The sequence below is a fragment of the Melozone crissalis genome, unplaced genomic scaffold, assembly GCF_028551555.1.
Source record: "Melozone crissalis strain CALT ecotype California unplaced genomic scaffold, PUWL_Pcris_2 ptg000026l_1, whole genome shotgun sequence".
NCBI lineage: Eukaryota > Metazoa > Chordata > Aves > Passeriformes > Passerellidae > Melozone > Melozone crissalis.
The window spans coordinates 6,943,420-6,956,561 of record NW_026535804.1 but is presented as its reverse complement, the minus strand read 5'-3'; the positions used below and the strand labels follow the sequence as shown (position 1 = coordinate 6,956,561).

Below are 13,142 nucleotides of genomic sequence, written 5' to 3'. Positions count from 1 at the left end.
GTTACAGAAAGATTATTACATTTTTCATCTGTTCGTAGCAGAGGATCAGGAGTGTTCTGTGTGGAAAAGGAGGAGGATGGTGTTAAACTGGAGGGATTATTCATGGAAACAGCTCCGGCCATCAGGAGAACCTCAGCTAAGAGGGATAAAATAAGGTTTTCATGATGACCATCAGGTGCCTTGGGGAGCACAAGACTACATTAATTAAATACTGGGAATTTTTGTGTCCAGAAAAATTCTCTTTGTACAATCAGCCTGCTGGAGTGAGATTCAGGCAGCTATTAAAGACAGCCCTTCAATAGGAAGCTGATATAAGACATGATAACCAGATTTCTTCATCAAACATCCACCAAGAGGGAAGCTAACTGCAATTTATTTATCAGGTAGATGCTGTTGCAGGAGCTTCTTGTCTATAGTGATTTCAGACTGAGCAATTACATTTTCATTCAGTTCTGTTTGACAGAGGTGGGGTTTTGAAAGTCAAATAGTCAGAGACTTTGACTTTTAGGAAGACAGACCTCAAGAAAGGAAGGAAGGTAATTAATAAATATACTGAACTGAAAAATCCAGGGTGTTGATGTGAAAAAAGGTATTACTTTAAATCAAAAGTGAAAATAAGGTCCAGAATTTGCATTCAGGAAAGGCTCCAAAACACCAAAAAAAATCTGCACACTGCCCTGAGAAGCACCAAGTATTGAAATAGTGTTTCCATTAGCAAATTGTTTCCATTATTCACTTTTTAATTAAGCATTGCTATGTTTAGAAAATGTAAGTTAAATAGCAGATTATTTAGTTTCTGCCATGTTCAGCAGATCCATATATGCACCTTTCACTGTTTGTCTGAGCAATTTATGAAAGATTTCTGCAGTCTCTGCACTACAGGAAAAATAATTATGCTTCTGTTGTCTGATAATTCCATTGTTCCCTCCTAATCTGGAGGAACAGTGTAAAAAGACTCAGTCACAGTCTTCCCTGGAATTATGGAGCTGTCTGTCAGATATCCTCTACCACCTTTTCTCCCTGCTCCCCCTGTTGTCTTAATCTATTTAGTTCCTTCTTGCATGGCAGTCACATCAGATCATCTTTGCCTCCCTTTGCAGCTCTCTAGTTTTTCTTCATCCACCATAATATGTCTTGACTGAAATTATTTGAGTGTGGGCACAAAAAGTACTTCTTTTTATCTCAAATGTGCCTCATAAAAGGACACTTGCTCAAGCAGCTCCTGCAAAGGGACCTGCCAGAAATACCCCACCTTCTGAGGCTGTGTGCATGGACAAATAAAGACACTTCAGAGCAGGTTTTGTGCACAGCTGGCACAGAATAAGGAGTTTTTCTATCTGGGGACCTCACAGTTCTCTCAAAAATGTTCTGTTGAGCGAGCTGGGTTGAAAACTGTGAACAGACAAGTGTTTGCTGTGGCTGGGAGCATGGGCACCTTGCAGTTGTTTCAGTGGCAGCAGAAGATGGTTCCAGGCAGGATTCCCATCACCTCTGCACCAGCTGTGGCTCATTCCTCCCTGTGGGGCTGTGTGGCAGCACCTTTCTGTCGCAGACATCTTTTATGGAAAATCCTTTCCTGAGGATTTTTCCTCCTGAGAAGCTGAGATGCCTCAGGAACAAAATGTAAGCAATGGTTATCTGCTGCTGTGGAATGCAACAGGTGCATCTGTGATTGTTCTCATGTGGTTGTTTCTAATTAATGGCCAATCACAGTCCAGCTGGCTCGGACTCTCTGTCTGAGACACAAGCCTTTGTTATCATTCCTTCTTTTTCTATTCTTAGCTAGCCTTCTGATGAAATCCTTTCTTCTATTCTTTTAGTGTAGTTTTAATATAATATATATCATAAAATAATAAATCAGCCTTCTGAAACATGGAGTCAGATCCTCATCTCTTCCCTCATCCTCAGACCCCTGTGAGCACCGTCACACCTTTCCTGCTCTGCTCCCTTGCCCCTGGCAAGCTCAGCTCCTGTCCTAGTGCCTCCAGGTGGGTGAAGACCAGCACAGGGCAGTGAGTGAGAGGAAGGGGCTGCACCAGCCATGTGTGCTGAAGCTGCTGCCACATCCCTGCCACGATTGTCACCCATCACAGAGAGCAGGAAGCATTTGCTGTCCCCAAGGAAGCTGCACTTCATCCCCCCAAATCTCATCTGGGTTTTTCCTGGGTGGCTGCACTCCTTCGTTTTTGCCTCAAGGATGTGCAGCCTCACATTTCACAGCAGACTGAAGCACGTGCTCCTGGTTTTGCAGACAGCAGAGCAGAAACACTCTGTCCTTGTTGCTTGCTCTCCAGAACTGGAGCTTCTTCAGCTAATTTTGTCTCACATGCCGTCCTGCATATAGCCCTGCTCTTGCCTCTGCATTTTTAGCATATGGGGGGAGAAGACTGCTCATCAAACCGGTGCTGCCAAGCCCTGGAGACTGAAAGGAAAATTCCTGTGGCAAAATCTGTTAAAATGCAGAGAATTTCTTGAAATTATGTGTGTGGGTTTCTGCCTTAAAGCTTACTTACTGCTGTCTTTTTATTTTCTCTCTGTGTGTATGTGAGTGTAGGATAAAGATTGAGGAGGAATATGCTAAGAACCTGTCCAAACTGTCTCAGAATTCCTTGGCTGCTCAGGAAGAAGGGTAAGTGTGTCTCTGTGAATTTCACAGAAGACGAATTTTAATATAAAAGGCATTTCTCCCACGCAGGTACAAGTAATTTTCCCCAGCTCTCTCCCTCTGAGTAGAGGTTTATTTAGATTAGCACCCTGGGCATGTTAGGGAAGATGGAATTGCTTCACAGTTGTTTGTTTGGGTTTTTTTTTTTAGGTTGTTACTGAGAAGTTTTTTAGGAATACGTGTATAAAATGTTGCATTTCCAATCAGGTTTATATGCTGTCCTTGTTGTAGGCAGGACTGGTTACTTCCAGGTTTAGCGTGTATGTGTGCTAAACTACTTTGAAAATGGAAGAACATATAGAATATATATGTATATCTATATATACACACTACTGAGAGTAGCTCTGTAAGGTCAATGCTGGTACAATCAGAGCAGCACAGACAAGAGGGAGGATAAAAAAGTCTCTTCTCATCAAGGTTCTGGCACTTCAAGAAAAGCAGCAGACTGCTGCTTATTTCCAACATTTTCACACTTGGGAAGTTATTAAGAAGACATTAGGCAGTGCAGTTCAGCCTGAATTGCATTTTTTCAGTGTTAATGCAAAGGCACCACTGCTGAAGGATCAGAACTTGGTGGCTCTGTGTGTTTCACCACAAACCCTCTGAGCTCTGAAGGCCAAAGCTGGAAATGACTGTCCTCACCTTTGGCACTGAAGCTGCATGAGGTGTTTTGCTCAGCTTCCAGGAGGCAAGGACAGAAATTCCAAGAGGGTAACTGGGCTGTTACTGCCCTGAGCACCTACACTGGGAATTGTTTCTGTCCTCCTTTCTCCGGGGCTGGATGCTCAGCTGATCTAGCAAAGCTAAACCCACTTCCTCCCACGTCTTCCTTCCACTTTCTCCTACCCCCAATGGGAGAAGGAGGGAATGACTGAAAAAATGAAAGGGAAGGAGACAAAGTAGGTAAAAAGAAAATTAATGAGCACTCAAGCCTAAGAAATGTTGAAGTAGAAAACTGGAAAGGACATGGAGCTGAGAGCACTGTCCAGTGATGCTCTCCCAGGTTACAGGGATAGTGTCAGTGGGAAATGGGCAGTGGGAGAGGACCTCAGGGAAGGAGGAATATTTGGAGCACTTCTGTAGGTGTATCCAAGTTGTTTAACTGATGAACACCACATTTGAGGACTCGAGGCCTTGCAGCCTCAGAGGTGACAGATCATTAGTTTGAGATTGCAGGTGACAGGTGATTTTTCAGGCTATCAGGAACAGTCAAATCTCATTATCCTTGAAAAGGGGATAGGGAAGAGATAGAAGGAGCCAGGAATTGTAGATCATTCAGCTTTATTTAACCTGTGCAAAGTGGTGGAGTAAACCATCAAACTTCCACTTAGGGGAAAAATTAGATGCAATTGTATATGCATAGAGAGCCATGCCAAGCCAACCTAAATTCCTTCAGTGATGGAGTAAAAGAGTAGGTCAAGCCTCACAGCTCTTAATTTAGTGTTGCTTTTTGTGATGGGAGATTCTCGTAGGCAGACAAGAGAAATGGTGGCCTAAATAAAGCTTAATGTGCAAAAAACTAGGTAGGAAAAACCCACTGCTTACAGAAACTAAACTGCAGAAAGTAGCTGAGGAATGACATCCCAAAGGGTTTGTCCGAAGTCGAGGGTGTTTTAAAATGTTTTTGTAAGGAACAACTTGTGATAGGAGAAATTTTGGATTTACTGTATCCAGAGATGTGACAGAGCTAGGAGGGTTGGTATGTGTAACTTGAGGAAAAGGTTGCAATTCAGAATTCTTGTGTTAAAATTGAGAAATTAGCTGAAAAAAAAAAACTAAGATGCATTTTAATGAGGACAAAGCAGCGGGTTTTATACTTGCACAGGATGTGAAAGATACAGTTACATAACACTTTGTGGGAGAAGGATCTGGCTATAGTGAATCACAAGCTTATTCATCAACAACTTCATGCTGTTGTCTAAAAAGGCAATCACATTGAAATATGTAGAAGAAAGAGTGTCTGATAAAAAACAATCTGTTACCATTTTAGCCCCTGGAGTTGCACTGTACTGGGGACAGTGTAGCTTTGGTTATGGTGCTTTAAGAGGAGTCTAGGCCGTTGTAAAGGATCTGGAGGAGTGTGCCTCAGCTGCCACTGTCCTGGAAATAATCTGAAAGAAAAAGACAACAGGGAAATTTTCAAGTGCTGAAAAGCTTTTCCACGACTTTTCACCTGAAGTGAAAATCTGCTCTCTGAAGTAGGGTGTAAAGTAGAAGAGGTAGAAAAAGCTGCATTGGTGGAAACTTTGTTATGGTGAAGATGAGATGGTGAAGGGTCTTGCTTAGGGAGGCTCTGGTGTCTCTGTAAGTGGAGATTGTAATGAACTGGGTTTGCAAAGATCTGCTGCAAACAATGCCAACACAATTCTGCCTTGGTCACAAAGGTTGGGCGTTTCCTCAGATTTCTATTACCATTTTCCATGATTTTGCTGATCAAGATATGGTACAAAGTGCTGTGCCAGATTTCTCTGACAGATCCACAAGGAGAGGTGGGGAAGGGACTGATCATTGTCCTGCTCTTCCTTCAGCACACTGGGAGAGGCTTGGGCTCAGCTCAAGAAGAGTTTAGCTGATGAAGCAGAGGTTCATCTCAAATTTTCTTCTAAGGTAAATGGTTCTTTCTTTTCCAAATATTTTTTCCCTGTATTGGTGGGCCTCTCCCTTCAATGCATCTTAGTGGGGGAAATACACAGGCATGTGGAACAATTTTAGGAGAATTAATAAGTTGGTGAACAAACTTGCTGAAACTCTGTCCAATCTTCCTCCCAAAATCAGTTTATTTAGTCTACCTGCTGAGTAAATCAAAACACATCTAGCTTTAATTTTTCCTTAAAAAGTAAAACTGATTTAAGATGTTGTTCACCTGGACTCTTTGTTCCAGCCAGTAAATTGAACTAGTGCTTGTACACTTCACTTCTGCAAAGGAAGAAATGAAAAGCAATATTTGGCTCTCAACAAGAATTTACTCTACCTGTCTGGAAGGAGGAGAACCAGAATTCTGGCTTTTTTTGTACAATTAGCCTTTCTCAAAAGTCTGCTGGGAGCATCACGTTATTTTGGGGTTTTATCTCAAGTGATGCCCAAGGAGATTTCTTTTACAAATTATGGTATTTATCTGGGTTTTTTCTACCACATCGGACATGCTCTTGAATCCTGTTGCATTCTGTTAACCTCTGTGGGTGTTCAAGTTCAATTCAGTGGCAGATATCTCAGCACCACAGCCATGTTCTGGAGGAAAATTATAGCTCTGCACCATTTGTAAGCAATTCAGCAGAGGTTACTCTGGCAACCAGCTGCTGCCTTGGTAACCCACTGCTCTGCCTTAAACTTCGACATCAGGGCTGTAATTAGGGAAATACTTTTTGCTCCCCATTGTCCTCCTGAATTGTTTTCCAAAAGGAAGAAATGCACCTTGGAGTGATGTGTGTGTGTAGGCAGGCCAGGTTGAGAGGGGCTTTTCCATTATTTTACTTCTTAAACTCTGCACAGAAACTCCTGTAGCATCCTCCAAATCCTTCCCACTGTTTGTGTGCAAACAACAATGTGGATGTGGCACTTTAGTGGCAAGGTTGAATGGTGGACCTGGCAGCCCTGGGTATTGTATTTGCCAGGAAATGCCTGATGAGGGCAGGAATGATGAATCTGACTCCATGTTCTCAGAAGGCTAATTTATTACTTTATGATACTATATTATATTAAAGAATCTATGCTAACTATACTAAAGGATACAGAAAGGGTACATACTAAATGCTAAAAAGATAATGAAAATAATAATAAAAATAATGAAATAATAATAATAATTATGATGATAATAATAATAATAAAAGCTTGTGACTCCTTCCAGAGTCTTGACACAATTTGGCCCTGATTGGCCAATGAATCAAAACTACTGACAGCAGAATCCAATGAAACAATCACCTGTTGGATAAACAATCTCCAGACACATTCCACATGAGCAAAACACAGGAGAAGCAAATAAGAGATAAGAATTGTTTTCCTTTTCTCTGAGGCTTTTCAGCTTCCCAGGAGAACAATCCTGGGCAAAGGGATTATTTCAGAGGTGTATGCCACACCTGGGTTGACGATGGGACTTGATTATCTTGGAGGTTTTTTCCAGCTGTGGTTCTGTGCAGAGCCAGGAATTGCTGCCTGGCTCCTCAATTCTTCCTTTATTTTCATTTCCAGCTCCAGAGCGAGGTGGAGAAGCCCCTGCTGAACTTCAGAGAGAACTTCAAGAAGGACATGAAGAAGTGTGACCACCACATCGCAGACTTGCGGAAGCACCTGGCCAGCCGCTACACGGCTGTGGAGAAGGTGGGAGCAGGAGCAGCCTGCAGGCTTTGAGACACACCCAACTGCTGCTTTGAGCAGAGCAGCTGCCCCTTGGAGAGCTTCAGCTCTGTCACAGCTGTTCCTGCTGAGGGCTTCCACTGTTTATTGAAATTAGGGTGCTCCTGATGCAGGGAATAATTGGTGTCTGACTCTATTGATTCAGAAGGCTGAATAATTGCTTTATTAAACTATATTATATTACATTATACTATACTATATTGAAGATTACAATTCTTACTATTCTTTAAAAGACTACTATTCTTTAGTATTCTTTGTCTACTACAATACTACTTTAGTATCTCTTAGTATTCTTTAGTATTCTTTGTATACTACCAAGAATACTAAAGAATACTAAAAGATACTAAAGAAAACTCCTGTCTTAGAAAGCTAGGACACAGCTTTGGGTGATTAGCCAAGGAAACAAAACAATCCTCAGCAGAATCCAATTGACAAATCACTTCAGGTAAACAGTCTTTCTAACACATTCTACATGTGCAAAACAGCAGGAGCAGCAAGTGGAGATAAAAATTGTTTTTCTCTTCTTCTCTCTGTGCTTCTCCAGGGAAAAACTCTGAGAGAGGGAATTATGTCTCTCTGTTCAGGGAATGTGAATGCCACAGCTGTTTGCCGTGCTTTGCCTAACCCCAGAAATAGTTTGGTGTTTAACTGAGATCTGGGAAGTGGGGGGCAAACATCTCATTGCTGAAGTGGCTTTTTGGTTCATCCTCCCCTTGCCAGCTTGGGGCAATAAAATTGAGGCAAACACTTCTGATTAGTGTGCATCTATTGTCCTCAAAATGTAGAGCACCTTGCCTTAGAATGGCAGCAGGGTCAGGTCAGAGGCTCACCTGGCTCAGTGGCCAAAAACAGCTGGACCCTGACCTGGGAAATCACAAACCCTTCACAAGAAACATCCTCACTGAAAAAACCCACACAGCAGCAGCAGCAGCCAGTAATGGGCTGAGGTGACATCAACCAGGAGGTGACTGAGGTCGTGGTGGAGGGAGTTAGACCCACAAAATGTGATCTCCCAGCAGCAGCTGGCAGAAATGGCCATGCTTGTGCCTCAGCTGCCAAATTGTATCCTCATGAGTTTGCTTTTGCGTGTAAATTGGAGAGGAAAATACCATTCCCAGTCATCCCCAAAGCTGTTTGTGCTTTCATTAAAGCTCAGCAGGAGTTCCCCAGGGACAGAACTGTGGCAGGATACACAAGGTCCTTAGGCTGAGTGTCTGCAAGGAAGGCATTTTTCTGCAAAACACCAAGTTCTTCACACTCCTATCTGCAAAGCAACTCAGTAGCAATACTGGGAGTAGTGAATTAGGAGTAACCCTGGGCAGAAGGAAGAGCTGTGACTGCAGTGCCTGTGGAGCTCTCAGCCCTCACAGATTGCTCTCCTGCAGCTCCCTCTCCAGACCTGCAGGACCCACCAGGGCCTCAGAACTGCACATGGAAAAAATTCCAGGAATGTTTCAGCAGAGCTGTAGCATTTAGGCTGGTGTGACTGTAAAAAACTGCAAGGTTTTAAGAAAGTGCAGACATCCAATTTAGTTTGAAACACTACTACAGTATAAAGAACAAATGTGACAAGTTTTATAACAAATCCATGCAAAACAAGTGATTTTTACCTATTTATCAGCCTGCATGTAACAACGTTTATTTGTTAAGGTACTTTACTAATTTACATGTATAATATATATTTGTACTGATAAATCAGGTTTTAACAGCTTGAAGAACTTCTAAGTTCAAGTCACCAGTTGTAACCAGGCCTCAGGTTCTTGATTTCTACTGTTGGCATGAAGCTGAGCAAGTTTTTCTGAATTAAAAAGTCCCTAATTAAGTTCCTATTGTTAGTTTGTGATGGGTGTACATTGAGTCCAGAACTTACTTAAAGACAAATTTTGTAAGATACTTGAAATTACTTTAACGATTCAGATCCTAAGAAAAGTGAATGGAAGAGGTGTCCTGGTAATGATGCTGTTTAAGACACTTGAGAGAGGTTCCAGCTCTCTTTTCTTCCAGAAATAATGAGAAAGCTATTAAGAAACGGGAGAGCCTGATGATGCCATCAGTCCTTTGCCTTTCTAAGACTCTGAAGAGTTCAGATGCATTTGTGATTTGTTGGTGGTGACCCCTTTGTGGTCACAGGACACTTTTGTGAACTCCATGGTGTTGTAAGAGCCTGAATCCCTGTTAGGGCCTAGTTCCATGCACAGTTGTTGAGAACCGCTTGTGAGAAGGAGTCCTAGGTGGCTGAAAGCAGCTGCCAGATCTTCTCTGTAACTTCTGACTGTTCCTCATTCCTCCAAGGCCCGGAAAGCCTTGACAGAGAGGCAGAAGGATCTGGAAATGAAAACACAGCAGCTAGAGGTGAAACTCAGCAACAAGACAGAAGAGGAAATCAAGAAGGCCAGACGGAAGTCCACCCAGGCAGGTGAGTACCTGTGTCTGTCAGCACACAGCAAGAGCCAGGGGGAATCCATCCATCCATCCATCCATCCATCCGTCCATCCATCCATCCACATGGTGCTTGGTTTTAATGTTGTAAAAACAAAGCCTGTTGTACTTGCAGAGACCCCCTGTGGCAGGGAGGAATGATGAATCTGACTCCACGTTCTCAGAAGGCTAATTTATTACTTGATGATACTATATCATATTAAAGAATACTATACTGTACTAAAGAATACAGAAAGGATACTTACTCAATGCTAAAAAGATAATAATGAAAACTGTTGACTCCTTCCAGAGTCCCAGCACAGCTTGGCCCCAATTGGCCAAAGAGTGAAAACAGCTCACAGCAGAATCCAGTGAAACAATCACCTGTGGGTAAACAATCTCCAAACACATTCCATGTGAGCACAACACAGGAGAAGCAAATGGGATAAGAATTGTTTTCCTTTTCTCTGAGGTTTCTCAGCTTCCCAGGAGAGAAATCCTGGGCAGAGGGATTTTTTTCAGAGGATGTGAATGCTACAAAAGTCAAAGTGAACCATGCTACAGATCTGTGTGATGTTAAATCCTCAGAAGAAACAAGCCTAGTGTTTCCAACTCAGATGTCACAAATTATTGATAATTGAGGTGAGAACAGCAGAAGTAGGGTGAGTTCTCTGTCTCATGAAGGTGTCCTTAGATTATTGAATGTTTGTGAACTTCCAGAGTCAGATTCAGAGAAGCTTAGCTGAGGGTGTTTCTTCCATAAATCACAGTTCCTTCCTTGGTTCATTCCTAAATCACACTCACCCACAACTTGGTGGGTGCCTATTACACTTACTATTACTGTCTTTTTCCTTGAAAGTGATGTTTTCGGTTTTTTCCCCTCTGCTACTCAGTGACTAAAATAATTTCTCTTCTAGGAATACCGAGGATATACTAGTGTGTGCTATCCTGTACTGAGGATACAGCCAGTTGCTGTGACCTGTGCATGTTTTGCAGAGGCTCAAGGCACATCTGCAGGATCCATCAGGAACTTTGAGATCTGCAGAGCTGATACATGCAGCTCAGTACCTTGGCTGAAAATAAGTTTTAGCTAGGCCACCCATGTTTCATCCCTCCAACAAGGGATGTTTCTTGGCAGAGTGGTCCTTCAGAGTTCTGAGGATTTTAAAACTTCAGGATAGGTGTCTGGGCTTTAAGGAGTCTGGGAAGAGTCCTTGGAAGTGTGCCAAGTGTACAGGCAATCATTTGAGGGGAAAGAAAAGTTATGATTTAACAACAGGAGTTTCTGTAAGAGATGTTGTTTATCACCTGAAAATTCACGGTCTCTCTTTGTTCTTTGGGTCCTTAGAAATTGTTTATAATCAATTTTTATTGAATAATCAAGGAGGAGCTGAAGATCAGAGAGGGAGAGAGAAATTGAGCCTCATTTAAAGAACAAAGAGAATTTCCTAGCTGCAAAGCAGCAATCTTTGAAAATTGTTTTCCAAATTTGCCACCTGTGTTTCCCCCTTCATCAGTGCAGAGTCCTGTAACGAAGAAAAAAAATGGAAAGAACTGCAGCCTCTTGTGTTACTGCCCTGATCACAGGAGCTGGAGCTCAGCTGGAATTGGGCATCTCCAGAGGTTGGAGAATGCATGAGGCTGCAAATCAGCATCCCTTCATCCAACAGCTGGGCCTGATGGATCCCTCTCCTTTGAGACAGAGACCCCTTAGACTGCAGTCTCACCTACACAGAGCTGCCCTGTAGTTCCGTAACTCACCATTGTTGATTTCCCATTTTAATTACTTTAGTTTTCAAATACAGCTTCCCATCTATGGCTTTTTTTTTAACTGAAGTAACTTGCCTTTTTTTATGTTTCTGGGCACTTTGTAAAATACTACTCTTAATGCTTATATTTTTATTTCAAAATCTATTAATTCTCTCCCCAGTCACCTGCTTTCTTGCCATACATCAGGGGCATGCATTTAGTTGAAATGTTGGTCCATGTAGCAGAACTCCTCTGAGCTCCACCAGGATTCATCTTCAAACCCTTGAGGTCTACAGAACCTGACCTGCACTTTCTTTCTAAGCTCTGGCTGGACAAGACTGATGTGTTGTTGTCTCTTCTCTTTCAGGGGATGACCTGATGCGCTGTGTGGATCTTTACAATCAAGCCCAGTCCAAGTGGTTTGAGGAGATGGTGACCACCACTCTGGTGTGTAACATCTAAAGCTACCCTTGCAGAATTGTCATAGCCTCCAGTATTCATCATTCACAGCTAGTTCAGTGCAAAGCTCTGGGGAAAATTGGGTGATAAATCTCACATTGTTTGTCCAACTCTAAGTCCTAAGAAAAGCTCATCAGTAGGGGAAAGAAGAAATAATTGTTTCTTTGCAGAAGGCATTAAACCAGTTAAGGGCTGCTTAGGGGCCAGAACACTCAAATTGTCCTTGAGAAGGATGAAGTAATGCACAAGGAAAACACAGAAAAACACATGATAAATCACCAAATCCATTTATACATTCATGAATTTTTCTATTTCACAATTTTCTTTGAAGTCTCCCCAGAGCCATCTCTTCTGCAGACTTAACAGCCCCACTTGTCTCAGCCTGGCTTGCCGCAAGCTGCCTTGGAGCATCCCTGTGGCCTCCTCTGGACCTAACCCAGAAGCTGCACATCCTTCTTGTGCTGCCAAGCCCAGAGCTGGCTCCAGGTGGGATCTCACCAGAGCCTCCCCTAAGGCCCTTTCAGACCCTTTTTTGTCTTTGTGGCCCTGCTTTGGACACTCTTAACAGCTTAAGGTCTTTTTTTTATATATATTTTCGTGCCCAAAACTACATATAGTGCTCAGTGTATTCTGTCCAGAAGGACTAAATGCAGATTTTGGGGTATAATATCAGAATTCTGAAGAAGAGGGAGGCAGAAAATGTCAGGGGGAAAGACAGAAATCACGTGCATTTCCAACTAAAGCTCTCTGGGTTCTGCTTACTGCCAGCTGAGCAAGGTGAAAGCTTGTCCCAGCTCATCATCTGGTGAGCTGTGCTCTGACAGGTGTCAGGTTGGAATGAGGGTGTTCTGAGCCATCCCCCCAGTGTGCTTTCTGCTGCCCCAGGGAATCGCTGGAATTTCTGTAGCTAGCAATAAAGCACACAAAACTTCCTGCAGGAACAGATTCCCTCTTGCTTGCAGCATCTCTGAAGGCAGTGCCTCCACTCTCTGCCTTGGTTATCTCAGTGTTGGAGCCTTTTGGAAAGGTTTGACCTTCTTTTCTGTTGCTAGGCTGAGATGACTGCTGTTGCTTGCTGTTTCTTATTCTTTGCAGAGCAGAGGAATGTGCAACCACAGAGTCCAGCTCCAAAGCATGGCCCTGGGGCAGTATGGCACCTCCTGGCAGCCTTTTGTGTATCCTCCTTTCTCTGGGCCTCCGAGCTCAGGTTCCAGTAAAAATGTGGACTTGTTTTTCTTCATGTCCAGGAGCTTGAGAGACTAGAAGTTGAAAGGGTGGAGATGATTCGGCAGCATCTGTGCCAGTACACACAGCTGCGGCACGAGACAGACATGTTCAACCAAAGTGTAAGTGTGCTTTTGTTTGCTCTCTGTGCCCTTCACTGCCCTCCAGCTGAGCTGAACAGTTCCTCCTGGCCTGCTCTGACTGGCTTTAGTCAGAGGACATGGGGGAAGTGTCTGCAGCAGTGCTGTGCTGCCTCCCTGCAGTCCTGGACTCTCTG

At 43.1% G+C, this 13,142-nt stretch overlaps 2 protein-coding genes across 3 annotated transcripts in view; both read left to right on the top strand.

Annotated features, from left to right (window-relative positions):
- The window catches only part of BLOC1S3 (biogenesis of lysosomal organelles complex 1 subunit 3), a 145,401-nt gene that overhangs the window by 70,531 nt on the left and 61,728 nt on the right, over nucleotides 1–13,142 (top strand). The gene's annotated exons all lie outside the window — the stretch shown is intronic.
- Nucleotides 1–13,142, top strand: part of GAS7 (growth arrest specific 7) — a 73,844-nt gene that overhangs the window by 59,241 nt on the left and 1,461 nt on the right. For both annotated transcript variants that reach the window (XM_054278690.1, XM_054278689.1), the window contains exons 8-13: nucleotides 2,555–2,629; nucleotides 5,194–5,272; nucleotides 6,851–6,979; nucleotides 9,308–9,431; nucleotides 11,550–11,629; nucleotides 12,889–12,987. In XM_054278690.1, coding sequence (XP_054134665.1) covers nucleotides 2,555–2,629; nucleotides 5,194–5,272; nucleotides 6,851–6,979; nucleotides 9,308–9,431; nucleotides 11,550–11,629; nucleotides 12,889–12,987 — 586 coding nt within the window. The remainder of the gene's footprint in view (nucleotides 1–2,554; nucleotides 2,630–5,193; nucleotides 5,273–6,850; nucleotides 6,980–9,307; nucleotides 9,432–11,549; nucleotides 11,630–12,888; nucleotides 12,988–13,142) is intronic.